Source organism: Pezoporus flaviventris, unplaced genomic scaffold, assembly GCF_033815535.1.
Source record: "Pezoporus flaviventris isolate CSIRO_AGI_PZ_B2104156 unplaced genomic scaffold, CSIRO_AGI_Pfla_v1 ptg000078l, whole genome shotgun sequence".
NCBI classification, from domain to species: domain Eukaryota; kingdom Metazoa; phylum Chordata; class Aves; order Psittaciformes; family Psittacidae; genus Pezoporus; species Pezoporus flaviventris.
In genome coordinates, this window is record NW_026892626.1 from 718487 (window position 1) to 744271 (window position 25785).

At 42.5% G+C, this 25785-nt stretch overlaps 1 protein-coding gene across 7 annotated transcripts in view; it reads right to left on the reverse strand.

Annotated features, from left to right (window-relative positions):
• Positions 1 to 2576: 2576 nt before the first annotated feature.
• The window catches only part of CRAMP1 (cramped chromatin regulator homolog 1), a 48095-nt gene continuing 24886 nt past the window's right edge, over positions 2577 to 25785 (reverse strand). For 4 of the 7 annotated variants that reach the window (XM_061473835.1, XM_061473831.1, XM_061473829.1 and 1 more), the window contains exons 9-21: positions 24833 to 24914; positions 23115 to 24380; positions 21132 to 21309; positions 16090 to 16280; positions 15401 to 15475; positions 13303 to 13384; positions 12494 to 12598; positions 11367 to 11542; positions 10710 to 10790; positions 9143 to 9377; positions 8680 to 8844; positions 7909 to 8054; positions 2577 to 5680 (exon numbers count right to left, since the gene is read on the reverse strand). In XM_061473835.1, the coding sequence (XP_061329819.1) occupies positions 5525 to 5680; positions 7909 to 8054; positions 8680 to 8844; positions 9143 to 9377; positions 10710 to 10790; positions 11367 to 11542; positions 12494 to 12598; positions 13303 to 13384; positions 15401 to 15475; positions 16090 to 16280; positions 21132 to 21309; positions 23115 to 24380; positions 24833 to 24914 (2938 nt within the window). In that variant the 3' untranslated portion in view covers positions 2577 to 5524. The remainder of the gene's footprint in view (positions 5681 to 7908; positions 8055 to 8679; positions 8845 to 9142; positions 9378 to 10709; positions 10791 to 11366; positions 11543 to 12493; positions 12599 to 13302; positions 13385 to 15400; positions 15476 to 16089; positions 16281 to 21131; positions 21310 to 23114; positions 24381 to 24832; positions 24915 to 25785) is intronic. The other 3 variants (XM_061473832.1, XM_061473834.1, XM_061473833.1) reach the window with 2 other exon arrangements.

The following is a 25785-nucleotide window of genomic DNA, read 5'->3' on the forward strand; positions in this document are numbered from 1 at the left end:
GTGCTGGAGTGCATCCAGAGAAGGGCAATGGAGCTGGTTAGGGTCTGGAGCACAAGTGTGATGAGGAATGGCTGAGGGAACTGGGGGGTTTAGTGTGGAGAAGAGAAGGATCAGGGGAGGGGTCTTACTGGCCTCTACAAGTACCTGAAAGGAGGATGGAGCCAGGAGGTGGCTGGTCTCTTCTCCCAAGGCACAAGGGATAGGGCAAGAGGTAACTGCACCAGGAGAACTTTAGACTGGAAATCAGGAACAATTCCTTCCCCAAAGGGCGTGGCCAGGCTGCCCAGCATGGTAGGGGTGAGAAGCTGCACAGAAAGAGCTCAGGCTTGGTCCTACAGTGCTGTTTTTCTCAGTACCCAGGTGGTAGAGATGAGTCCTCATTCTTGGGAGGGAAAAGGAAGTATTGCAGAATGTTAAAAGGTTTTGAGATTTTAAAAATCCTTTTAATTTCTTACCTAGTTTACAAATGCTCTTGCACTTCTTCAATGCAAAACTGAACTAAAGTTGCCACTGGATAGTGCAGAGATGAAAATCCTAAATGTGTACAAAAAAAGAATTGGTTAATGACACAGATCACAGGATAATTCAGCTTGGAAGGAAACCTGGGCCTTGAGTCTGAGCAGGGTTATATGATAGTGGTTATACACAGCATGATGGCCTGAATACTGCCTGCTTAGCCGGAGCTGTGAAGGAAAAAAATGCTAGAATAAAAACAAAAAAAACAACCCCAAAATGTACAATACCATTTTTATTGTACCTTTTTGATTGGTAGTGTATTTTTTTTTTTCTTCCTTCCCCTTGTTCATCCTGGTGGCCATAGATGAAGACAGGACAGGCAGCCCTCTGGTTTGATCCATTTGTGATAGTCAGCAGACACTACTGGGGGGGGGGGGGGGAAGGCAAAAAAAAAGCCAAACATCCCTCCCACCCCCCTTCTCTCACCATGGTAAAAAGCAGGATGGGATGGGAGATGTCAATGGAAGTCCGATTTCACTGAAACCACACTTTCACCTTGGGAGGCTTAGCCTTATGGAAAAACTTTTAGCACCCTCCTCTTCCTGGCCATTAATATTTAAATAAAGTTTAAATAAAAACAAACAAACATCTGAGAGGGCATAAACAGCAAGTACCACACTGGACGCAAGTTAGATCAAGTATTAGTATGTATTTATGCACAAGAATAAAAACAGCTTTACAAGTTGAATTGGAAATTTAAACAGAGGAAGTTTAACAGCTTTTGTATATTATATTAAATAACAAAACCACCTTTTTCCAAAATTGGTAAAGAATAAATAATATAATTTACAATATGGTACAAAAAATAATCAGTAAGGACAGGCATTCTGCTTTATACATACACTATATAGGTATATTTATAATCTATAAAACAAATTCACATCTCAAGCCAGAAACCTTAGATGATATGGCTTAACTATTATTAAAAGAAACAGCATTAAATTTTGCTGCCAGAACCATAAGCTCTAAAGCAGTTATCATGTTTCAGTAATTAATGATAACTTATTGCTGTAGTGCTTGCAAAAGTTTCACTTAGTCAACATTTACAAACTGCTGTGGAATTAAGAGATTCAAAGGTTTGAAAAGGTTAAAAAAAAAAAGTGCAGTACTTTTGTTATAAATGCATCCGAAGTATGATTGTTAAAAACAAAATACAACTCAATTTCCACTCTGGGACCTGTGAAGTCAGTAAATGAGATGTCTTTATGGGTTAAATTTGATCCAATCCACTTAATTTCATTTCAAAATAGAGAGGGGTATCAAAAAAAGGCTTAACAAGGCTGTATTAAAAAGTTAGTATTCCTATGCTTAGCAGCTTTAATGATAAAGGATAAAATGAATTGTGGGGGTAATCAGTATGCAACACCCAGCAGAAAACTCATCGTACACACGGGCAGCTCTAGTACCTAGGATGTAGTGCTGCTTGTCACCCAGACCATGATGGCAACAAACTCTGCATTTTCCACCATTCACTTTGCTAAATGACTCAGAACTTCCTTATTATACATAGTCACACGGGGAGAGCTTGGAACAATTGATAATGGAAGCTGTTAGTGTCCATTTGTCTTCTCTAACCACCCTACAGTGCCCCAAGGAGCTGTTAAGCTGACAAAGTCACATTTACATCAAAACCCATTGCATGTGGGTCCATGTAACCTGCCAGAATGTGTGTGCAGGATGGGCTGGCATTGTTACACAAAGGGATCTTACTGCTTCTGTTGGGGAGGTTGAGTAAGTAAAAATGAGAAAGTTCCGTGTTTTACAAAAAATAAATATACACACACAAGCATGCATATATATGTGTGTGTGTATACACACCCCAACCCACTAATTTTTCACTTAGCAGCTTTAGGCATGAACTGTTTAAAGCACATCCACCTAAAATCTAGAGCTGGTGCATTCAGAGGTGTGTTCAAGTGACCTTTCAAGTAACAGGGACAACAAATTCTGCATTGATTCAATATCACCACAATGATCTATGTTATTTTCAATTTTTTTTCCCCTGGTAAGCCTTGTCCTGAAAGGGCTCTGTGACTGAACTGGAGCTTACGAAGTGTTACAGCTCTGAAATCAAATTTTGTTTCATAATGACAACTTTCAAGAGGCTGATGCCAAACATTTCTAACCACAAAATTATGAGTGCTGAACTGACCTCTGTCATTTCCACTTTATTATTACTTGGTGGTCCAAGTCTACTTCCAAACATTCAGAACATTATAGTTTTCTGCTGTCATGGCACCATTAGAATAGTCATTCTGCTGACTTCATTCTGCTATTCTATTATTCCCCTATGGGAATGGAATGGGCTGAGGAAGTGCAGCATGACAGGTCCCTGTTACGTCAAGATGTCACGGGTCCTGGGTGCTCTGCCATGTCAGTGCAGCAACACTGGCACTTGTTCTAGGCAACCAAGGAGTCAAACCTAGCATCACATCCACTCCATTACCAGCAGGGGTAAACATAAAATGTTTGTCAAGCCATCTAAACACACCGGAGACCATCAGGCTGCTCTTTCCATGTTTAGAAGTTTAAGAGTTCAGGTTTGTTCTTTTATACAGTACTTGATTAGAATGTATCACATATCCTGCATGTCCTGTAATCCACAGCCACGGCAGGAGCCCTCTGCTTTTGTCCTGCAAATCCAAAGGATTTTTTGAGGTACAGCATACAGAATAATCAGCATTACTCATGCAAGAAGTCAAACCCAAGAGGAAACTATCTGGGAAAGACCACACCAAAATACAGCTCAACTCAAAGTAAAACTTAAAAGTTTTAGAGGGAGTGACTCCTGAGACCCACGGGTATCCTCTCCATACCAAGGGTCAATGCTCAGAACGACACCGTCCCCAGCATTCATTTTTCTGACAGCTTTCAACCTTTTATATTTTAGGTTTACATGATTTCCTGATAATTTCATCAGAATTCTCTAACAAGGCTCTGAAAGAATAACGAAAGAGAAATAATGCCAGGACTTAATGTAACACATGACGTGGTCAGAATAGGAAGTTAGCCCACAGGTAGGAAACTCTCCATTCTTCTAGTCATGATTGTTTTGTTGCTAGTAATACAAGCTTGCCTCCCTGCTGGGCACATTCAGTTGTTCTAATGCTTGTTTTGCACATCTGTATGGTTCCTACGTCAAAGAGCTGCAACCTGACACATGGCATCCTGGAATGTCATCCAAATGTCACTACTTTTTGAGTGAAATCAGGAAGGTTGTTCTGGGCCACAAAAAAGGTGCATCAAAAAGCGTGTTACATTTTCTCTTAGTGACAGAAAGCATAAGGTAAACTATAGAGTGGTTAAAAATAATCGACATAAAGCAGGATGAAGTGACTGGGAAAACAGCAAATACAATCAGTGCATCATGACCAGGGTTACAAGAAGAAACGCCCTGTCAAATGCCTTGTAAAAGTAGCTAAAGGCAGGTAGAGCTACATACACCAAGTACAGTGCAAGTTGGGAAAATGAACTCCTGGTAATAGCCTACAAGATGGAGAAGTTTTGTTTATTTATTAATAATAGAAAGTTGAGGTTTATATATGACTAGCCCCTTGGATCAGTTCAGAGCTACTTAAAATAGCCAAAGAATATCCTCTTACTGGAGAAGCAGACAAGTGCTTAAAAAGGGGTGCAATAAAAGTATTACATCTCATGACTGATAGGAAAGGAAACAGGGAAAGTCTCCTGAGTTGTCAAGGTAGAACTGATGGAAAACTAGCTCTCAAGAAAGTAACTTCACATTCCTTTGAACCGACTGGTATCAGGATTTGGGTCTTTCCAATATTAAAACCTTGAATGCATAGGGATTCAGTAGAGGGAGTACCATATCCACTAGTGCCTGAGAGTGACTATAGTGAAAAATGATGCCCTGAGGTACTACAGAGCATCTGGAATTCACAGAACAAGGAGGAAGTAAGGAAGTACTAAGGGATTAAGCTTGGACGAACACCTCTCCTCTTCAAGACACAAATGGTTCTCAAGAACTTTAGTGTTAACATATTATGTGTTTCTACATATTATAATATTCTCTCCTATTTCCTCTCCCAAGTAAATCCTCAGTTTTTGTGAAGATGGCAATATATAAAGATTTCCAGCAAAGCCAAGACTAATTGCGACAAGGCTTTCATAGTGATTCCAGTAGGCTCTTTTGCAGTATTTCCTGATTGAAAAAGCAACCATTCTTCAGAGAAAGCAAGAAAGCACTCCCCCACTCATGGGATGAACTGTGCAATGGGATGAAGAATCTCAAAGATGGAAAACACGAGTGCAGTCAGGATGATGAAAATGACGACTGTGCCATGCGATGGGGTTTAAAAATAGAGGTAATTCCCCAAGGATCCATGCAGTCTGGGAGAAGGGTGAACCAGAACTCCCCTACAAACCAAGAAAGCAGCTATGTGCCCTGCTGGAATGGTCAACAACAAAACACAGCCAAAGAAACAGACTGCTCTATAAAAAAGAAGCACTGTAGAGTCACAGCTCCTTTGAAGAGAATGCAAGGAACTTCAGTTTGATTGACTGACAAAGAGTGCCAACCAGGACATGTCAAAATGCAAAATGTTTCCCATCCCCAACCCCATCGTTCATCTTCCACAGCTTCAAATGTGGATCCCAAATCATGGTATTCTGATTACAACACAAAAAATAATTCATGTAGTGGAGCTTCTGGCAATGCTATTCCCTCCTTGAGCTTCTTGCTTAGGCCATTCTGAAGTACAAGTCCAGGACTGTCCCAGAAAGCTGCCATCTCATATCACTGATGCAGGGGACACACCATTTCCTGTAATACTGTTCCATGTTTTGTTGTTCCCAGTATATTGCACATTCTAGGACTTGAAAATACTTCTTCACACCTCTGAAGACAATGCTTCTGTTTGCAAGAAGCGCACAGGACAGGAAAAACTGAACCTCAGTTGCTTCTCTACAACCTGCCCTTGCCATGATCCAGCGCTGCAAGTTCTGACATTAGGGGAACAGTCTACACCAGCCTGCTGGTCTTACACACTCACTGTGAGAGATCCCCAATTGGGGCACCACCATCAAACAGAATTTCCCTGCGAGTTGGCTCAGGTATTGAGAGTTCCTGGGCAAGGTCATTAAAACGAGATATGTAATCTATGCTGTTCTCATTCATCATGCAAGCCAGCTGGGAATCCACCACCTACAAGAGACATGAGAGAAAACAAGAGCTACATGTCAGTAGAAATTTCATAGCACCACAGCACTATTTTAGGTTAGAAGGGACATCTTGAGATCATTTTGTCCAACCATTCTGCTTATGTAGGGTCAGCCAGAACAGGTTGCCCTGGACCTTGTCCATTCAGGTGCTGAATTATCTCCATGAATGGAGATTCTAAAACCTCTCTGGGCAACCTGTTTTCATGTTTGACATGCTCACATTAATAAAGTTTTCTTGTTTTCAAATGGAATTTCATGTTTCAATCTGTGACTGCTGTTGTCCTGAGTGTGGCTTCCTCACCTTCATTCCCAGCCTCTCCTCATATGAACAATACACTTTTATCTCACTTTATCTGAGTTAAGAGAATAGCTCTTGTCCATGAACAACTGAAAGCCTCTAAAAAAACCCAACCTATCGTCTCAGTGGGCCTTACCTGCTTATCCTTAATCCAGCATTAAGGTGCACTTTATAGATATTACCTCTATTACTTTATAGATAACCTCTAAGGATTTGTAAATAAAACCTGATTCTCTGCAAGACACTTACTAAAAGGCCTTTCAAAATGCTCCCATCATTAAAGCCATTTTTAGGTTACACTTGTTTCCTCTGAAGACTCCTATGCAATCCTACATCTGCCACAACAGCTGCTTTGGTGTGCCTAAAATGGTGGCTTAACCCATTTTCTTCTGAAGGCAGATTGTAAGGCTGTGATGTCATGTCAAATCCATACCAAATAAATTATCATATATTCATTTAATTAGCACACTCCTTGACAGAGTCTCACCACCAAGTAAGTAAGCATAATCTCTGTATTTAGGCCAGGAGGTGGAGCTGTGTGCAGAGTCTGAAGCTCCCAAGGGCACGTTAAAACAGCATGGGCTTGCTGCAGCTTCTGCTTACAAGGTCTGTACAGAACCTCCTTATCCAAACACAAAAAGCCATGGAGGAATGACGTTTTCCTTCCATCAGGGGAAGCCCCCCCAAAGCTACAATGTACATAATACATAATAATAAAGTACAATGTACATAACACTACACTGAGTCAACACCTGTAAACTGTGGGGTAATTAAGACTGGAAGGGACCTGAAGAGGTCTCTAGTACAACCTCCTGCTCAAAGCAAGGTCACCCAAGGTCCTGTCACCCAGAAGGACAGACAAGCTAACTCAGGGCTTTACTGATGTTAGCCTTGAAGAGCTCTGAAGACAGACACTGCTCAGCACTTCTTGGCAACCTCTTCCCCTGTCTGGTGGTCCTCAGGGTGAAAAAGCTTTTCTTTATACATACTCAGAATCTTTTTCAACTCAGCTTTTGCTTGTTCCTCCCACATGGCACCACTACTCTGAAGGGCCTGTATACTTCTTCTTGATGATTTCCACACAAGCACTGGCAGGCAGCCCGGCCCCTACTTCCCTGAAGCCTTCTCCAGGTTGAACAAGCTCAGTATCAGCTGCCTTTCCTATCAGACAGGTGCTTCAGCCCCCTACTTGTCTTGGTGGCCCTCTAATGAGCTTACTTCAGCTTACCAATGTCTTCCCTGTATCAGGTGCTCAAAACTGGTCACAATATTCTAGACATGGTCTCTCAGCTGTTGAGTAAAGCGGGATTATCATTACTTCAATCTACTGCCTATGCTCCTGTTAGAACAGCCGACAACACTGTTGGTCTTTCTAGCTGCCACAGAACATCCTGGCTCATACTCAGCTTGCTGTCTATCAAGATGTTCATGCACTTAGCAGAGCTGTTTCTTAAACAGTCTCCAGCCTATACTGCTATTGGGGTTACTCCTTTTGCATGTGTCTCTGCTGAATGCCTTTATGTTCCTGCAGCTTATTTCTCCAGTCTGTCCCTTTGAAAGGGAGCTCTGTCCTCAAGCGTATCAAAGCCTTAACAACTGCTGATCTTCACTCTACCCCTTCAAAAGATTTCAGAACAGGAGGATAATTCCACCATCAGAGAAAATAACCCAGCAGCACAGGATCTTCTGCCATACTCTCGGGTAAACTGGTATTGGCCATTTCCTGCTTCTTCCTTCTGGACCTACTGCACCAAGTAATTTTACATCTTTCCATTAGACTGTCACCTTGTTTTACTAAGCTTAAGTGCAGATGTCAAAGCATCTTTGCCTTGTCAGGAACGAATGATGAATGATACACAATAACACTGCACTAAAAAAGCAAGCAGATAGCTGCCTGTAATTAGATGACATACCTCTGCTACATCTGCTAGAGACCGTGACACAAAAGAGTCCCGTGAGTTTCCATCCAGAAGGCTGGGTCCCAGTAAGGAGGTGCCACTGGCAGTCCCAACAGGGGTTGGCAACATTTTTCGTCCCTTCTCAGGGGAGATGAAACTCGCTATAAGGAACAGGCATGTCATTAAGTCACTGCACCCAATGTTTGCAATTTGCAGGATAAAGAGGATGACAGGGAAGTAGAAAATGGGTGGACAGAGATCTATTTCTTCTATCTCTTAAAAAGCATGTTACCAACATGAACACCATCAGTGTGCTGCTAAGAGTACAGAGACACATTAAATATTAATTAACAAAACACACCAACCAAACTCCAAACAAACCCAGTGATCATGTCTTTGAGATTATGCTCACCAAGCACAGAACAAAGCCTATTTTTTCCAATAGCAAAGCCAATGGCATCTTTTCATTCTGCCAGAACAACCAAAATGTCTCAACCTAACTGATGAGTCAGGCTCCAAAAAGACTACGAATGTCAAGGAGTTATTTGTCTCAAGGTATGGGCCCCAATCTAGCAACAGGATCTTTCAGGAACAGACTTGTAAAGAGGAAGAAAATGTATTCAAGGCAACACTGTTGAAATGAAAGCAAAAAGTAAGGGAAGAGTTCTACTAACATCCTACAGGGTTTACAGTTTTCCAAAGGATCCACTTCTAATGAGCAATGACATACATTTTTTTTTAAGGGAAGAGCTGTTTTGTTGCAGTTCTCTGCACACTGACACTTACAAAACAAGCTGCTGAGAGAGGAATCTGTGGAGTCATTGGGGTACCACTGGGGATCATGGCTGGGGGACGCAATCCAGTTCTGCTGAGGACTACTTGACGGGGACGGAAGACTTTTGGAGCTGTCACTGCCATTCAGCTTTGCAGGAGAGAGAGAAACACCTTCACCTGTAAGCCAGTATCAGGAATCACTGATTCAGTCAATGTGGTGAAATTACAGGACACTGCATCAATTTCTGTTCAGAAATGAAAAAAACAACAACCAACCCAAAAACTCCACAACAACAAGAAAACCACCTATATATGCTACAAACCAAAAGCTAGGCACGTAATTTTATTTCTAACAGATATTAAAAAAAAACAACCCAAACCAAAAAAAAAAAAACAACCCCAACTGCTTCCTGAAAAAGTTTATGCTGACATGGGAATTATTTAATAGGAAGACTTTAGCTGAGTTCAGACTTACCGTATTGACCAGAGCTGATAGCTATTTCAATGATAGAGTCACTGATTTGAGTGGCAGGTTCTCCTTGAGAAAGCACATCTTCAGGTGGTCCAGGCAGAGAAATATCCAAAAGAGCAGAAACATTGGGAGGAGAGAGCCGGGTACTGGAAGCCTCTGATGAGGGAAGTGGAGGGGTGGAAAGACCATTCTGGAGGGAAGTCTTGGACAGTTCTGACAGAGAAAGGACTGATGTGCCCTGTTACAAGCAACAGAGTTAACTGTTCATAAATCTATGAAGGACTTGGAAATCCACCTGAAAAGCAACAGTTTAGCTCCTAAACATCAAATTATAATCTGACTTTTAGGAGGGCGGAAGGAGAAGACTAATAATCCAGCAAACAATCCTAAAATTTTAGGAATATATTATTTGTATGATAAATTTGAATTATTTTAATGAAAAATATCTATAAGCTTAAACAAATATGCTTCATCCCATATTCTGCCAAATAATTGGAAAAAACAAGGGTCTGTATTGTTCCAAAGAATTTTTAATACAGCCTACATAACAGAAACAAGTGTAATAATATGAACACGGTTTTGATGAACCTACAAGATAGTTCTGGAGAAGTAAGTACTAGTTTGCCTTTGTATAGGCAAAAAACCTGTAACTGATTGAAGAGTATATAAATATTTTGAACAGCCAGATCACTCCTCTTTACAGCCTTCCCAAAGCTCAACTGACATTTTTTAATGAGTCTCGTTATTAGTACATCACCACAGAACTGCTTCTCTTCTGATGCAGTATATACAAAGCAATCCTGAGAGCAAGAATCAGAACCTAAGGCCCCATTACCAACAAATAAATGTTGATTCATGTCCTAGCATCTGTACTATATCAAAATGTAATTAAAATCTTCCTCTGCTTTATACTCTCAAATCAAATTAATTGGGCCTTTTTCACATGTACTTGTCACAAGAAGGGTGAAGAGTGCTTCCACTGAAAAAATAGAGAAGCCCATATTCTGAGGCTTAAGTATCTAATACAAGGTCCTAGACCCCAACAGAGAAGGAATTGGCAATAGGATGACAACACCTGCAACTTAGGCGCTGCCACAGTTACTTTAAGTATCTATGCCTTATGGATCCAGCATAAAAAAAAAAGTGAAATTCTGATGAGGATCACACAATCGTACTTTTAGTCTTAATGTTCCTCCTTCAGCAACATACAAGCAGGAGGATTTCTACCTGCAGAAAACTTTCTTTGTGATGTAGAAAATACCTATGTACAATACAGCAGGGCAATTACACCACTGTATAAGGACATACATAAAACCTGCTTGACCTTCAAAAGGACAAGGACTGTCAGCTTTGCTTTGCATTTTTAGAGAACAGTAGCCACATGAATTTAAGCAGCTTTCCAAAATTTCTTTCTTCAAATTTCTTCAGATGCTGAAGATTTCAAATCCCACAAAACAGTACCAATGGTATATACCATTACCTCCGAACCAGGGGTTTTAGCTACCCATACCAGTGGTGTCTTCAGAACATTACCCGTTTCACACGACTGTTCTTTCAACACATACTCTACCTGGAAGCCATCAGGAACTGCCTCCTGCTCCTGCCGTGCAGGTAGGCTGATGAATGGAACCCGACACCCGGGGCCTGAGCCCTGGAAGCACAACAGAAAACATGTGAGTGACAATCATTTACATAAAATGCTGCAAATATAGCTGGGGAGGTGAGAGACACATGCCTATCACTGTTTCTGCGTGCTCTTTTAACATACTGTGCCTTTCAAAACTATCCAGCAACTCCCTGAGAAAATGACGATGGACCAACATGTATCTGGGTCTCAGAATGGGCAAGGAGAAATCAGAGTTTACATTCCTAGTACACACCTGGAAGTCCAGATTTTCCCCAAAATTCCCTCCTGAATTACTGTCTACTGAAATGCTATTCTTTCTTTTCAAACCCATGTTTCTGGATGGACAATTTCAACAGTCTCACAGCTGAAAGCCACTGGGTCAGACAGAAATCTGTTCAATGTTGTTCAATGTTCAATTTGATCCCTCAACCCCAAAATACACATTATACAATTTGGGTTGGCTTTGCTATGATCCAAGTGTCTAACAGCAAGCTCCAGGAGAAAGCTCACTGAACAGTCATTAGTAACATGGCTTTTTTTTTGTTTGTTTTACACAATGGAAGACACTGAACTACTGTAAAAAGCACACTTGAGACTGACCTCCACTGTGGTGATGGAGCCTCTGTTCTGCTGCCCTGCTGACTCCTGCACTGTTACCACTGTGGTCACTCTGTCTGATGACAGCGGAGACACACCTGACAAACCATCCGCATCCAGGACAGGCACAGGGCTCCCAGGAATAATACCAGCACTTTTAGCTGCCAAGTCAATAGCACCTTTTGTGAAACAAAAAAGCAAAAATCCCATTACAAGGCTTTTCTTCAGGCAATGACTCTGTTGTGACTCAGAGTCAAAAAACTTAACATATGCAAAAAGCTAAAATGGTCATTATCTGACCAGTAGTACCAGTTGTAACTCTTCAAAGTGTAGTATTTCTTCCACCTAAAGTTAATTCTTCTGCCCCATTCCATCACCACAATTACCAGGTACTTCAGACCAGTTCAGAGAAACATCCCAGCTGTCAACCCCTGCCCTTTCCTGCAATTTTTTTCTTTGACTGCAAAGTACCTGGTTATGCAATTTCTAGAAATTTCCTACAGTTTACTAGGGGGCTCTAACCCCAACACAGCCTTATTTTGGTACTTGCCTCTAGCAACTGTTTAGACTCAATGTAAAAAACTTACCTTGTTGAAGGATCAACCTCACTCAGATCTTTTAAAAAGCCACTTAAAGGCCCTGAATGCTTTCCCATCACAGGGAATCCTCTAAGTAAAACACAGAGGCAGTCACTGCTTTCACCTCACTAATTATCCTAATTGGGGGACCCATTCTTTTGCTGCCAGACATTTGCTTGGGGTACATAAAGAGGTTTTTTTTCTTCTAGAATTCATAATCCCATATTAGCAGATTAGCAGTTTGTAAGTTTCTTTCAAATATGTCACAACCCCTTTTCTTACAACAAAACATCACAAAAGAGCTCAACTCTGGTCACAAACGCTGAGCGCATGCTTTGCCTGCACCTCAGACACAGCAGAGGAGCAGAGTTCAGACTGCCTCACCACCAACTGCTCCTTTCCTGCAGTCACACAAAGCCACAAGAGGCAAGATCTCATTAACACAGCCCTCTTCTGGTAACTCCCAAAGGCACTGATTTTACCTAGGCTACAGAAAACACTACACAGCTCTCAACAGACCATTGACTCTTGTCTTGTCCAGAAATGACTTACTGGACAGATGATTGGTGGCCTGTGTTGGAAGAACTTTGGGCACGATTGGACGGGAAACAGCAGCTTTCGTCAGTGAGGACTGGATTGGCCGAAATGAACCTCTCCCTAGGGTGAAGAATTAAATACCTCTCAAGCAAATGAAATCCAACATCTTTAAAGCAGAGTACAACACAGTTCAATGAAAGCAAACAAATTCCAAGCAGTAGCAAGTTCCGGGAAGGCAAGTAGCGGAGATAAGGAAACAGACTTGAAATAGTAATGAAAGCTAACCAGCTACACTCCTTATGTACAATGAAGACAACCTTTAAAGATTCATGTTGACTTTGAGATTTAAGCTGAGATCACCCATACTACCATTGTACTCAAGAGTGTATAAGCAGGAAAGGACAAATGGGCAGTGTATTAGTTATACAGTCTGAAACTTAAATGGTATCCTCAGGTATTAGAAAAAGGTCATAATAAAATCTAGACAAATTATCACACCCTACAGGAAAAAAAAAACCCTGAACAACTTATCTAATGAATTTATTCCAAAATTTTGCCTCTTTGTAAAGAACTCCTTACTATTCCCTACTTTCAATACTGGGAAAAGAAAGAAAAAAATTTCCATCATAATCATGACTTGCTTTAGAATCATCCAAGAGAACAATCCCACCATCCAGGAAGTGACTCAAACACTGGTAAATGACTGTGGTTTTGAAAGGATATTGTTCTCTTTTCAGAAGTTATTCCTTTATGCAGTTTTAAGAAACACTTACAGGCCAGCTCTTGAGAGCATAAAATTTGAGAGGAGATATGCAGAGACTCACCTGTAATGGATGAGTTGGATAAGATCGAAAAGGAACAGACATGCTGGGACGGATTTCCAGATGGCCTGGGCAGCAGCGTTCTCTGCATGAGAGAAACAATACACCAGAATGCATTTAAACGCAGAGCAGAGGGTAAAGCTCATCTTCTAAAGCACAAAAGCTCATGATACCTTCCAGAATAAGCACAGTATTTACATGGCATGACTATCACGTAACAGACACAACAATAAGGTCTGTGTAATCTTGAGAAAGAAATTACAGATAGGAGTCATGCATTTTCCCTGTAAACTACTGTAAGAAAAATATTCCACATGGCCAATTCTTAGAGAAATGCTTAACAGAACCATGTTCCTTTCTGTTTATACTTGCAGTAATTTTCAAATCCCTTGCAGAACTACAGCAGTGATCTTAAGGATGGGATCCAGCCTGTGTGCAAACTGATCTTCCATTACAATTGTTGGCTTGGCTTCGCGAGTGAAGATTTGGGAAGGGCTTTAACCACACTTACTACAAGCACAATGACCAAGGGCAAGTGGGATATCAAATCTGATTGGAAAAAAGGCTGCTTAGGCAATCAGGAAGTGTCCAACCACGACTGTCAACTCCTGAGCCAATTTGAGCTACCCATGCGCTGGTCCACCCACATGCAGCGTTGGATCTGCAGCTTCCTATGCACCTTGTCATACCGTTTAGACCGTCGCCCGTCCATAGAGACAAGTGAGAGTAAGCCCTTCCAGGCTGCGCAGTGGATTTTTTAGGTGAAGCACAGATTGTGCAGAACTGGCCCCACCCTTTAAACCTGAAGTTTAACTGCCACGGCCTAGTTAGCTAGGACGGTGACAGCAAAATCCACAGGTCATAGGTTTTGTAAGAGTCTCCTTCTCTTTGATGGAAGACCATACAAGGCTAGACAAACTCCATCAGCCCGGGTCTGAAGATAGGAGTTCTCCTTCTCCTGTGAGGAAGGCCTGACTTTGCTAACGAAGATTCGGAAAGCCCTTTACCCATGCATTCTGAACAAGACTGTCATCTCCCGAGTCAATCACGAGCGACCGATGATGCAATAGCATAACAAGTGTCTAGGCGGGCTCTTAGAAGCATTCAGTCATAAGCCCGCAGCTGGTAGCCTCGCGCCAGTGGTTCCTCAGCCAAGCACACGCACCAGGGGTCTGAACCTGCGGTTCCTCTCATACTGAGCAGGATTACTATTGCAACAACACATCATCAGTAGGGTAAAACTAACCTGTCTCACGACAGTCTAAGTGTAAATTAACAAGGCAGCTGTGTGTACTTGGGACTCCTAAAGCAAATGGAATTGCATAGCCCAGAATGTCTCAGAACCAAAAACCCAGTACATATGTCATTTCTAGGCCTTCTACTACCACACAGAGCAGAAAAGGCAACAGGGCATACTGACATTTGGTAACTTTGTTTCCCTCAAACAAGTTTCCATTATTTTGGTTTTAGATTTCTTGTATGCTCTCCACCTGCCTGTGGTTTCTCTACAGCATGTGCCTTTTCACTGGGTTATCAGAGCAGTCTTAAAGGAGGTTAACACCTGCCTAACAAAGTTCCATGACATCAGGCTATTTCTTCCACACATCATCTTGCAAGTCCCATTTTTGTTGCAGAAATCACTGTTCTTTCAAATAGTGTTGTGCTTTATTTCACTACAGAGGTTTATATCCACCCCAGTTAACAGCCACCAGTGAGCAGGAAAAGCTATCTCAGGGAAGATCTTGTTGTGATAGCCCCAACTGGCAGCTCGAGATGAACACACTGCTTGTGCACCAGGACCAGGCCCAAACAGCAGAACCTGCCTTCACAGGAGGGGATTTTTTTATTTTTAACAAACTGCTTCATGCACTGGACTACTACTGTTGTTGACATTCCTCACATAGGGAATATAACACACCTGGTTAACAATACAGGCATGTACTGTTAACTGAACTGCTTTATATGTTCAGCTTCACTTTTCCAGTGCATGCATGACAGAAGGTCAGGTTTTTTATTGCAATTAGATGCAAATCATTATAGCCTTAATGATACCTCTTCAGAAAGCAAACCAGGTATTTCACACTTTGCAAACTGCTCTGACCTGTACTACTAATGGCTTCCGCAAGTGTCTGTTCCGTAATTTCCTTGGCTTTGGCAAGAAGAAGTCTGACTGCATCTGGACAAGAACAGAAGATGCATTAGAAAATATTTTAAGCACACAGACCCCAAACTCTGTTTTTCAATAATGTCATAACTATTTATTAAAATACTCTGCTTTGGTTTAGACAGAATATTCCTTCTGCTAGGGAAAGTTTTCCACAAAGAATATATGTTTTATTTCTTATGGAGATAAAGTTTTCTCCCCAAAAAGTCATTTCAACCATTTAACTACTGCAGCTTGCTACGAAACTGTTACTGAGATTGTATATATAAAACTAAAATTAGAATTGGAATTAAATGCAGCTGTGAGGCTGTATTAAAACCAGCTGCACGGGAAGAAGGATATCAGTTTTGCTAAAGCTGGCACACCTGTTTGCTGGAGCAACTTAATTAGAGAGTGAACCAGACATGTGATGGCATTCAGACTGGGGTCTCAACAGGTGATGTCACTGCAAGGAACAGTCAGATAGTCAAATTCTGGCTAATCTCATCTAATACAATGTTATGCTAGAGCATAACTAGCAGCACTGCTTCGTAAGAAACCCATACCTCCTGATGAACCAACACCATCCTGTCATACCTACTGGATGCAGGCTCAGGCACAATATACTGCTTTGTTCATGCGATCACCTCACTCACACTGATTGTGTCCAAGTGCTGCCGGAAGGTCAGTTCTGCTTCTTTGCTGGGCAGGAACAGTTTCCCATGGCGGCTGTTTGGTGGCAGAGTCGTAGGAACTGCAAAGAGTCCACCGTCTGCATCAGTGCTTCCAGAACTTGAAGGACCAGCCACCAAGAGATGTCTGGGGAGGTTTCTCAAACCTGCAAGTGTTGAAGAGCAATTTAAATGAAGCAAAACCAAAACCAAAGTAACTATTTAGTAACTGAAGGCTCAGAGTGAGCAGAGATTTATGGATTCTGGATCTGTCACCATCTGCATGGTCCCAAATCATGCAACTCTCAATACTTCATTTTTCCCACCTGCAAATTCACAGTATTTAACTGCTTCACAAGGCTACTGCAAACATTCACTTGCTTTGAAATCTTCAGAAGAAAGCGACTAAATGTGATTTTACACTACTAAAGAAACTAGAATTTAAGCCCCACACAGACTCTGTTAACCAGTTTATCTGTTCAGCTTGTAGAAAAATACTTGAAGGCCCATTCCACTGAACACATTATATACCCACTATCCTTTTTGTAAAGGAAGACAATATCACAGTATCACAGTATGCCAGAGATTGGAAGGGACCTCAAAAGATCATCCAGTCCAATCCCCCTGCCGGAGCAGGAACACCTAGATAAGGTTACACAGGAATGTGTCCAGGTGGGTTTTGAATGTCTCCAGGGAAGGAGACTCCACAACCTCCCTGGGCAGCCTGTTCAGTGTTCCGTCACCCTCACTGAGAAGAAGTTTCTTCTCAAGTTTAAGTGGAACCTCTTGTGTTCCAGTTTGTACCCATTACCCCTTGTCCTATCATTGTTTGCCACTGAGTAGAGCCTGGCTCCATCCTCGTGACACTCCCCCTTTATATATTTATAGACACTAATAAGGTCACCCCTCAAGTCTCCTCTTCTCCAAACTATAGAGACCCAGCTCCCTCAGTCTTTCCTCATAAGGGAGATGCTCCACTCCCTTAATCATCTTAGTTGCCCTGCGCTGGACTCTCTCCAGCAGCTCCCTGTCCTTCTTGAACTGAGAGGCCCAGAACTGGACACAATATTCGAGATGCGGTCTTACCAGGGCAGAGTAGAGGGGAAGGAGGACCTCTCTTGACCTACTAACCACCCCACTTCTAATACACCCCAGGTTGCCACTGGCCTTCTTGGTCACAAGGGCACAGTGTTGGCTCATGGTCATCCTGTCATCCACTAGGACCCCCAGGTCCCTCTCCCCTACATTGCTCTCTAACAGGTCGCTCCCCAATCTATACTGGAACCTGGGGTTGTTCCTGCCCAGATGCAGGACTCTACACTTTCCCGTGTTATATAGACAAGCTCATTCGACAACCTGCTGATGCTTCATTTACAGTCCACACCTCTCACCTCTTCCCCATGGCAATCCAAAGTGCAACCACAATAAAAGTATTCTGGTGGCAGAGAAATGACACAGCAGGGATCAGTTTACCAAAGTATCTTTGAAAAGATGGACTGTCTTAGGAATACATAAAACACACTGAAATAACAGCACCTGCTCCAAGTAAAACTTTCCGTTTACACTTCTCTTTACTGTGGGCTTCTCACTGCTGTGCCCACTCTGCAGGGATCCTGCTAGGGTGAAAATGCAGGTTGGAAAAAACCTTTAAGCAACCTGTGCTAGTGGAAGGTGCCCCTGAATGTGGCAAGGGGTTGGAACTGGGTGAGCTTTAAGGTCCCTTCCAACCTAATCATTCTATGATTTGACCTACTCAGTAGAAAATAAAGCTTAGAAGATAACCTGCACCAACTCTAGAAGTACTAAAAGCACTGGCAAACACTGACAGCTCCACAAAAGGCACACTGATACCTGAAGACCTAAAAAAGAAGATAAAAAGGATAAAAAGGCCTTGTTGAACTTCATGATGTTCACACAGCCTCACTTATGCATCCTGTCCAGGTCCCTCTGGATCCCATCTCCTCCTCCTCCTCCCTCCAGCATACTGACTGAACTACACAGATTGGTGTCATCAGCAAACTTGCTGAGGGTGCTCAGTCCACGTCACTGAGAAAGATGCTGAACAGGATCAGTCCCGACACCAACCCCTCATTATTGATATCCACAGAGATATTGAGCTGTTGACCCCAACTCTCTGCGTGCAGCCATCCAGCCAATTCCTCATCCACTGAGGATCCACCCCCATACATCATATTCATGCCTCTCTAGTTTACAGACAAGGATGCTGTACAGGACAGTGCACCTTGCACACTTCCAAGTAGATGACGTCAGTCACTCCTCCCTTAACCACCAATGCTGTGGCCCATCAAAAAGGCAACCAAATTTGTCAAGCACTATTTGCACTGATTGAAGCCATGCTGGCTGTCACCAATCACCTTCTTATTTCCCATGTGCCTTAGCATAGTTTCCAGGAGGATCCACTCCATGATCTTGCTAGCACTGAGGTGAGGTCTGTAGCTCCTTGGGTCCTCCCTTTTTCCCCTTTTTAAATATGGGGGTTATTTTTCCCCTCTTTCAGTTAGAGGAACTTCAGACTACCACAACTTCTCCAATGTGATGGATAATGGCTTGGCAACTTCATCTGCCAGTTCCACTAGGACTTGCAGCTCCATCTCATTGGGTCCCAAGGACCTGTACACCTTCAGGTGCCTTAGATGATCTCAAACCTGATCTTCTCCTACAGCAGGTGGTTCTTCATTCTCCAGTCCCTGATTTTGCCTTCTATGACTTGGGTGGTGTGGCTGGAGCTCTTGCCAGTGAAGACGGAGGCAAAAAAGTCATTGAGTACCTCAGCCTTCTCCGTGTCCCAGGTGACCAGGTCTCCCTTTTCCTTCCAGAGGGCCCCCATTTTCCCATGTCTTCCTTTTACCCCTGACGTACATATAGAAGTATATAGCACTTAGATGGACTCGGGACCAAATTCTACGAGGGAACGCGCCTAGAAGGATCATGACCAAAAGTAAGCGGGCAGCTTCCTTTCTGATAGCCACATTACTGCAATAATTTAATAGCGCTGTATTTGAGGATGCAAAGCAGCACCATAATTATTGTATACAAAAGGTTGAAATCCAGATCACAAACAATCCTAGTTTAGATCCAGAAGACTTTTATCAGGGGTGGTAAATGAGATTCAGTTTGTCTACCAAAACAACTTGCTTGGGTATCCATTGGACATGCTGGAATGCCGCTGCCTGCGGCCTCACCCCAAGCAGAGCTGCTGAGGAGCTGAACCAGGTAGAATGTTGTACTGCACACACTTCTGCTCCTCTGTTCCAGCCAAACAGCTCAGCTGAAGCCAACTTGTCTCTTCAGTACCATACAAAAGCAGGGATACACAGGCTGTATTTTTCATTTCCTGACTCCGTGTTACATTACAGCATGTCAAACCACAAGGCCTCACAACCCAACTGGAACTCGGCAAAGAGAATCAAAGACAAACATGGACAAATAGATTTCTTTTTGAATCAGTGAATGTCTGTCTAATAGAACAGCTGCCTGTTCCTAGGGTATCAGATATAAAGTACTGTGATCTTGCTATTCTAGAAAGGATTTTTAAGGCATTATGGAAGCATTAAGAACTATCTCATAAAAAAGAATATCACAAGCTAAGGAAGTCTGATTTGAAAAGATGTGTCCTTCAAGCCTGTGTATCTCATTGAAATACAACAACTTGTTTGAGCTATTAAATTACTGGCTTTCTACTAGCTATTTAAGCAAGTACATCTTTGTCTGAAGGTACGCACAATGCAGTTTTAGCCAAAGATTAAATTACTGTAACTCCATTTTAAAATTAAAACCACAGAGTGCCCAAAGTGCTTTGCAGTATCAGTTAAACTGCTCATAGTCCACCGCTTCTTACAGCAGGGTGTGAAAAGGACAGGTCAAGAATCCCAGTTGTTCCCAGTAAACCTGGCACCTTCACGAACTTTTCTGAAGTCATAAAACATTTGCTGGCCATTGCAACTGGACTGAATAGAACCAAAATTCTTTGTCTGCAGGACTGGGGCTTGCAAGGTCTAGAATACGTAGCTTCTACTAAAAGGTAATTCGTAATCATTCTGCATTCTATAATGGCAGAAGAGCACAGAAAAGTTTCATGAATTATTTTATCAACAAACTTAACACACTCGCGCTCTGTAAACCTTCACTCTTTCAGATCCCATACACTGTTATCTCTCAGCTTGTGCTGGTTCTGGCTGGGATACAGTTAACTTTCTTCATAGGAGCTAGTATGGGATGCGTTTTGGATTTGTGCTGGAAATGGCTTTGATCACACAGGGACGTTTCAGTTACTGCTAAGCAGTGCTTCTACAGCACCAAGGGCTGTTCTGCTCCTAAGCCACCAGTGGCTAAGGGTCCACAAGGACTAGGGAGGAGACACAGCCAGGACAGCCAATCTCAGCTGACCCAAGGAATATTCCAGACCATGTCATGCTCAGCCCATAAAGCTGGTGGAAGAAAAGAAGGAGGGGAACATTGGAAATGATGGCATTTGTCTTCAGAAGTCACTGTTACACAGGATGGAAGCATGCTCTCTTGGATGATCGCTTGCTGCGATAAGAAGTGGTGAAGGAATTCCTTGTTTTGCTTTGCTTGTGCATGTGGCTTTTGCTTTACCCATTAAACTGCCTTTATCCACCCCACAAGTTTTCTCACTTTTACTCTGCCGATTCTCTCCCCCATTCAGCTATGGGGAGTGAGCGGTTTTGAGGGGCTGAGCTGTGTCTGTGGGTTAAACTACAGCACATGCCAGTGTCTTTTGCCAGTGCCTGATACTAACGCCTCAGAGTTCTTCTGGACTGTAAACTGCAGTATTGACATGCATTGTTCTCCAAGACTCAAAGTACTAATGAATTTACAGTAACTCTAAAGAAATTAACACATACCAATGTTCTTAAACAGTTAAATTCACAAGTGGAAGTACCTCATTCCCCTGGTGTTACATTACTTGAGCGTACTCATCGAGGCTGAGGTACTAATGGTGTGACCTCTTGAAATGCATTTTCATGAACACTCACCTGAGGAGCTGGAAGCAGCACCAGGAGAAAAAGTCTTGTTGTTGCGAAGGCCAGATTGATTTCGTGCACAACCGGGACTCCTGGTGCTGATGGCAATCACCTTCCCTGGAGGAGTTAGTGACTGCTCCTCCTGAGCAGGCTTTATAGGTGACGTGGCAATGGAACTCATCTCGGGCATCTGAAAATTCACACACATGACATGAATACTATGTGCTGCTGCAATAAATACACCATTAAACTCATTCTACTCAGAAAGCTAAAAAAAAACGAACCATAATCTGACAAACTATGGTATCTTTAAGCACTCTAACCAGTACTTCCAGGTGTGTGCAGCGGGCAGCTGAAATTCCCTTCCTGTGCATTTAGCAGTGTTAAACGAGATTGGTTTAGTATCATTAATTTAGGTTACAAGGGGATAACATTCAACAAGCTTCACACAGTGCTTGAAAATGTGGATAAAAGAAAAAAAAGAAGGTAAAGATACAGATATGTCAGTAATCCATTACTGACACCTTTTCCAAAAGGTGTTAGATTTAGTCCAGTGGAAAAATGATTTTCATAACCATCACCATCCAGAAGGCTCCTCTGGGCAGAAGAAGACCTGGACAATTTGTTCTTAATTCTAGTCAAGCAGAGACCAATAGTTCTGATTTTTTTTCCATCCCTTCTCCTATTCAGACTGTAATACAGCAATAACAAGAGACACATGGCAAGGTGCTTTACTAATTTTCCAGGCTATCCAGTTATTTCATTAAATTGTTCAAGCGCTTTTCTAGAAAATGTTCCCCTTGTAAGGAATCTGTGTGCAATTACAGGTACAAAATCAAGACCCACATCTGATTGCAGCACCATTTGCTACAGTTTGTTGTAATGTTCACTTAAAGAATGAACCTCAGCACACCTGGCCATTTTGACTTTGCTAGGTATTGAGAAAATAGCAGGGCTGTGGACAATCAACCCTTCTCTGCTGTCATACAGTGAGTATGACATGGTGTCTGACAAATCAAACGTTACACTACCTTTTTCTTACTGGAATGCACAATATGGTATGTAGCTGAAAGAGCCCCTGCATTTTTCAGTAGCACTATGATACTTTAAGACGCTAAGAGCACTGAAAGGACAGCAAAACACTTGCAAACAAGAACTGGTGGGTTTTCCTCTTCTCCTATCCCTCTCCCTGCTCAGTCTAAAGAGCTGGTTTCCTGAAGCCCCTTTAGGCACTGGAAGCTGCTCTGAAGTCTCCCCAGAGCCTTCTTTTCTCCAGACCTTAAACACTGGTTACAACACACAAGGAGGTAAAGAAGTCTCTTCCCAGTTGTCTGTCTGAGGAAGAAGATACTTTTCTGGGTCTGATAAGCAACTATCCTAGAGTCACGGAACTTTTACAAAAGCTGCTGTGGCAGGCATAGTTATAATTGCTATGCTAGCCCAAATAAATAAATTCTTTTTACACACTCAGTATAACTTGAACTACATAAACAGTGAAAATTAAGAGCTGCAGTTTTCACGTGGGATATTAATCTGATCAAGGCTCTCTTTGTCATCTAGGATCCATTTCCCACAAAAGCTTGGACCAGATTATCTTCAAAGGTTCCTTCCATCCTGGGCTATTCTGTGGCTCTATGAACCTGAGAGAGAATAGAAAGCCCCTACCTCATGATTGATCTTTCCAGGAGTCACACCAAATGTTCATTGTAATACCACTGAGATTCAGAGGAAACCAGAAACTAAAAGGTCATGTAAAAAGCAAATACAGCATATTGAGCAAAAGTCCACTCTGTAGTAAGTGGGCTGTGGTCTGGTTGGGTTTTTTGTTTGTTTTGGTTGGGTTTCTTTGTGTTAGTATGTTTTTTTTTTCAAAAACAGGAATCTTCAAAGATCTTGACAAGACTCATCACTGTCTCACCGTGAAAACATGACTGGGCAACTGTTCCCAGGAAAATTAAGAGTTTAGCAACTCGTGGATGAATGAGTGTTACTTACTGGTTTGGGATTGACTTCAGTAGAGATGAGTTTTAAAAGGCAGTTCAGGAGTCTCTGCTTGTGAAAGGTTGGACATGCAGGAGCAGCACTTGATTCAGATGTTTGCTCCCTAGCATCATGGGTTTCTGGCTCCAAGACAGCCAACCAGTCATATTCCAGCTGCAATTTGTTTGGTTTGCCCATCATGAGGTAGACTTCAGCCAGTGTAAGGCTCTCAGAAGTTCTTAGACTCCATCCTTCTTCTCTAACCTGTTGAGAGAGCCGGCTTGAGTCATCCTTGAGAGACTTTGCACTAGATTGTCCCTGAGGTGGAGGTGGAAACGAGGATCCCAGCTTCTCTTGAGAATCCTCCATGACTGTATCTGTTATATCCTTGGTACAAGCATCAAGCTGCTGGCCCTGGCTGCGGCTAGCTTGAGTTTCGTATCTGGATGGGCGACTGCTGGGTGAAGCCACACCACCTCCTGGGAGCTGTGAACAGGAGTCAGATATCTCTGTGCTCCTCCCGCCTGGAAAAGCCCCAGTAGAAGTATCACCAGCTGCTGGAGTAGAGTCTTTCCCATGCAGTCTGTCTGTGCAAGAACATTTCTCTGGGACAATCAGGTCCTGACAGGACTTCATGTATCGTGGGAACGGATCAAGCAGAGAGAGTTCCTCCACATCAGGAATCTTACTGCAAGCACAAGCTGTACTGCACGACGGTAGCATAGTTGCTTGGTCACTTGCCAGGGCCTCCCTGCCCTCCACACAGAAGGCCACTGAGCTCAGCTTTTCGTGCTTCCCTCCTGGATCTTGAAGTCCAGAAGGCATTTTTTGGAGGGAATTAGTGGTGCCAAGATTTGAGGTTGTTTCTTCCACCAGGCCAGGCTCTGGGGCACCATCTTCAGTGCTTGCAGAAAGTTCAGCTATGGTCTGAGAGGTTCTGCTTGACTCTATAGTACTCTCTGCCCTTCCAACACCCTTACCTTCTGTTCCCCGTGGGTATTTTAGCTGTCCCCTTGCTGTCCCCTGACCACTTTGTATGCCTAGGATTTGGGCAGGGGGGAGTAAGTGAGAATCTTTCGTGTTTTGTTTGCATTTGCCAGTTTCCTGCCAATGCACTGTGCAGAAAGCCTTGGAGTGGACCACTCTGGCTACCCCAGGCAGCGGAGTGAGTGTACAATTCTCTCCTGGAAAGAGATGGAGCATCACTTTCTCTTCTGAGAAGCTGCCCCTTGTTTCTGAGTCTCTGGAGTCTTGAAACTGCCGTTCTTCTAGTGTTTTACGCTAAATGAGATGTGTCAAAGAATAGAACAATCACCTGCCCTCTCCAAACAAGCACGTGGGCACCTATTTTGCAAGTTTAAAAAGTGAAAAAAAAAACAGTAGCTGCTCAGTGACATGTTCTCTATTCAGCATAGCTATCAAGACTCTCTGATCAAAAATTAAGTCCTTTTGTTGTGATAAAGACTACAACGAAGACTTGATACAAGCACAAACTAAATCTCTGTTACAGACAAAATTACTTCACACATCATTGTAATTAAAAAAAAAAAAAAATCTTATTCCACTATTGAGCCTAAACAGAACCAAGCAGAAAACCCCAGTGTCACTGCACAGCAAACCAGACTCCCCTCCTGTGCAGTAACCTCTGTCTGACACATCTGACAGTGTTCTAAGTTTGAAGGGCTACACGGGTACTTCTTCCAGCCTCACAAATTAAAAAACAGAAAGGATACAATACGCACTTCATGGAGAGCCCACTTCTGCTTCAGGAACTCAATAAGGCTGGACACTTTCCGATGTAACTCCACAATCATCCTGCATGCAAGATTAACAAAGCAAGGGAACAGAAGAAATGTCAGCCGAAGTTCAAATGAGAGCCTTGATGCTAGAATGGGAATTCAGGAAAGAAACTGACATTCTGGAATACAAGCCCAGAGAACACACTCACCGCTTCCAAACTCCACAAAAAAAATCCAAGAAAAAAAGAAAACAACAAAAAACCACATTTTATCCCACAACGTTAAAATCTGGGTAACTCACAACTGAGAAAGTTCTAAAAGCCTATCAGATAAATCTGATTGCCATGATTCAAGATACTAATTTCTCCAGATGGAAGAAGACAGGAAAAGATGGTGAGATTTAGTTGAACTGCAGAGGTGCAAGCAAGGCACAAAGCTACCACATGGAGTACAGAAAAAAAGAGAGAAAGGGGCACCAAAATGCCCCAAACGTTTAATATTGGCTCTCAAAGCAATTTACAAAGTAAACCTAATGCTAACAACTTTCATTCTCCTGTGTGATCTTTGCTCTTTACACTGAAGTCCTCAATCAACATCACAGAGGCCTCATGTTTTCTGCTCTCAGTTTTGGACAAGATGTAAGTACAAGATGAGCAGTCATCAATGACAAACAACAGCACCAACTACATTTTGCAGGGTAGAGATTACACTACAAATACTTCCCTTTCTGCTAGTCTCAACTGAACCACCGAGTCTTGGTGTAGGCACCTCTATCGTTTTACTTTCCTGTGTCTTTGTCTCATGGAACATTCAATACAAATTTTAGCAGAATTAGTGATGCTTTTCTCCAGTTCACTTGCACTCTGCTCTGGCAACTGAGTGTAAGTAGCACAAAGTAAATTCATCTCCTACTCTAATTACTCATAAAATACAAAGAACAGTGGCAA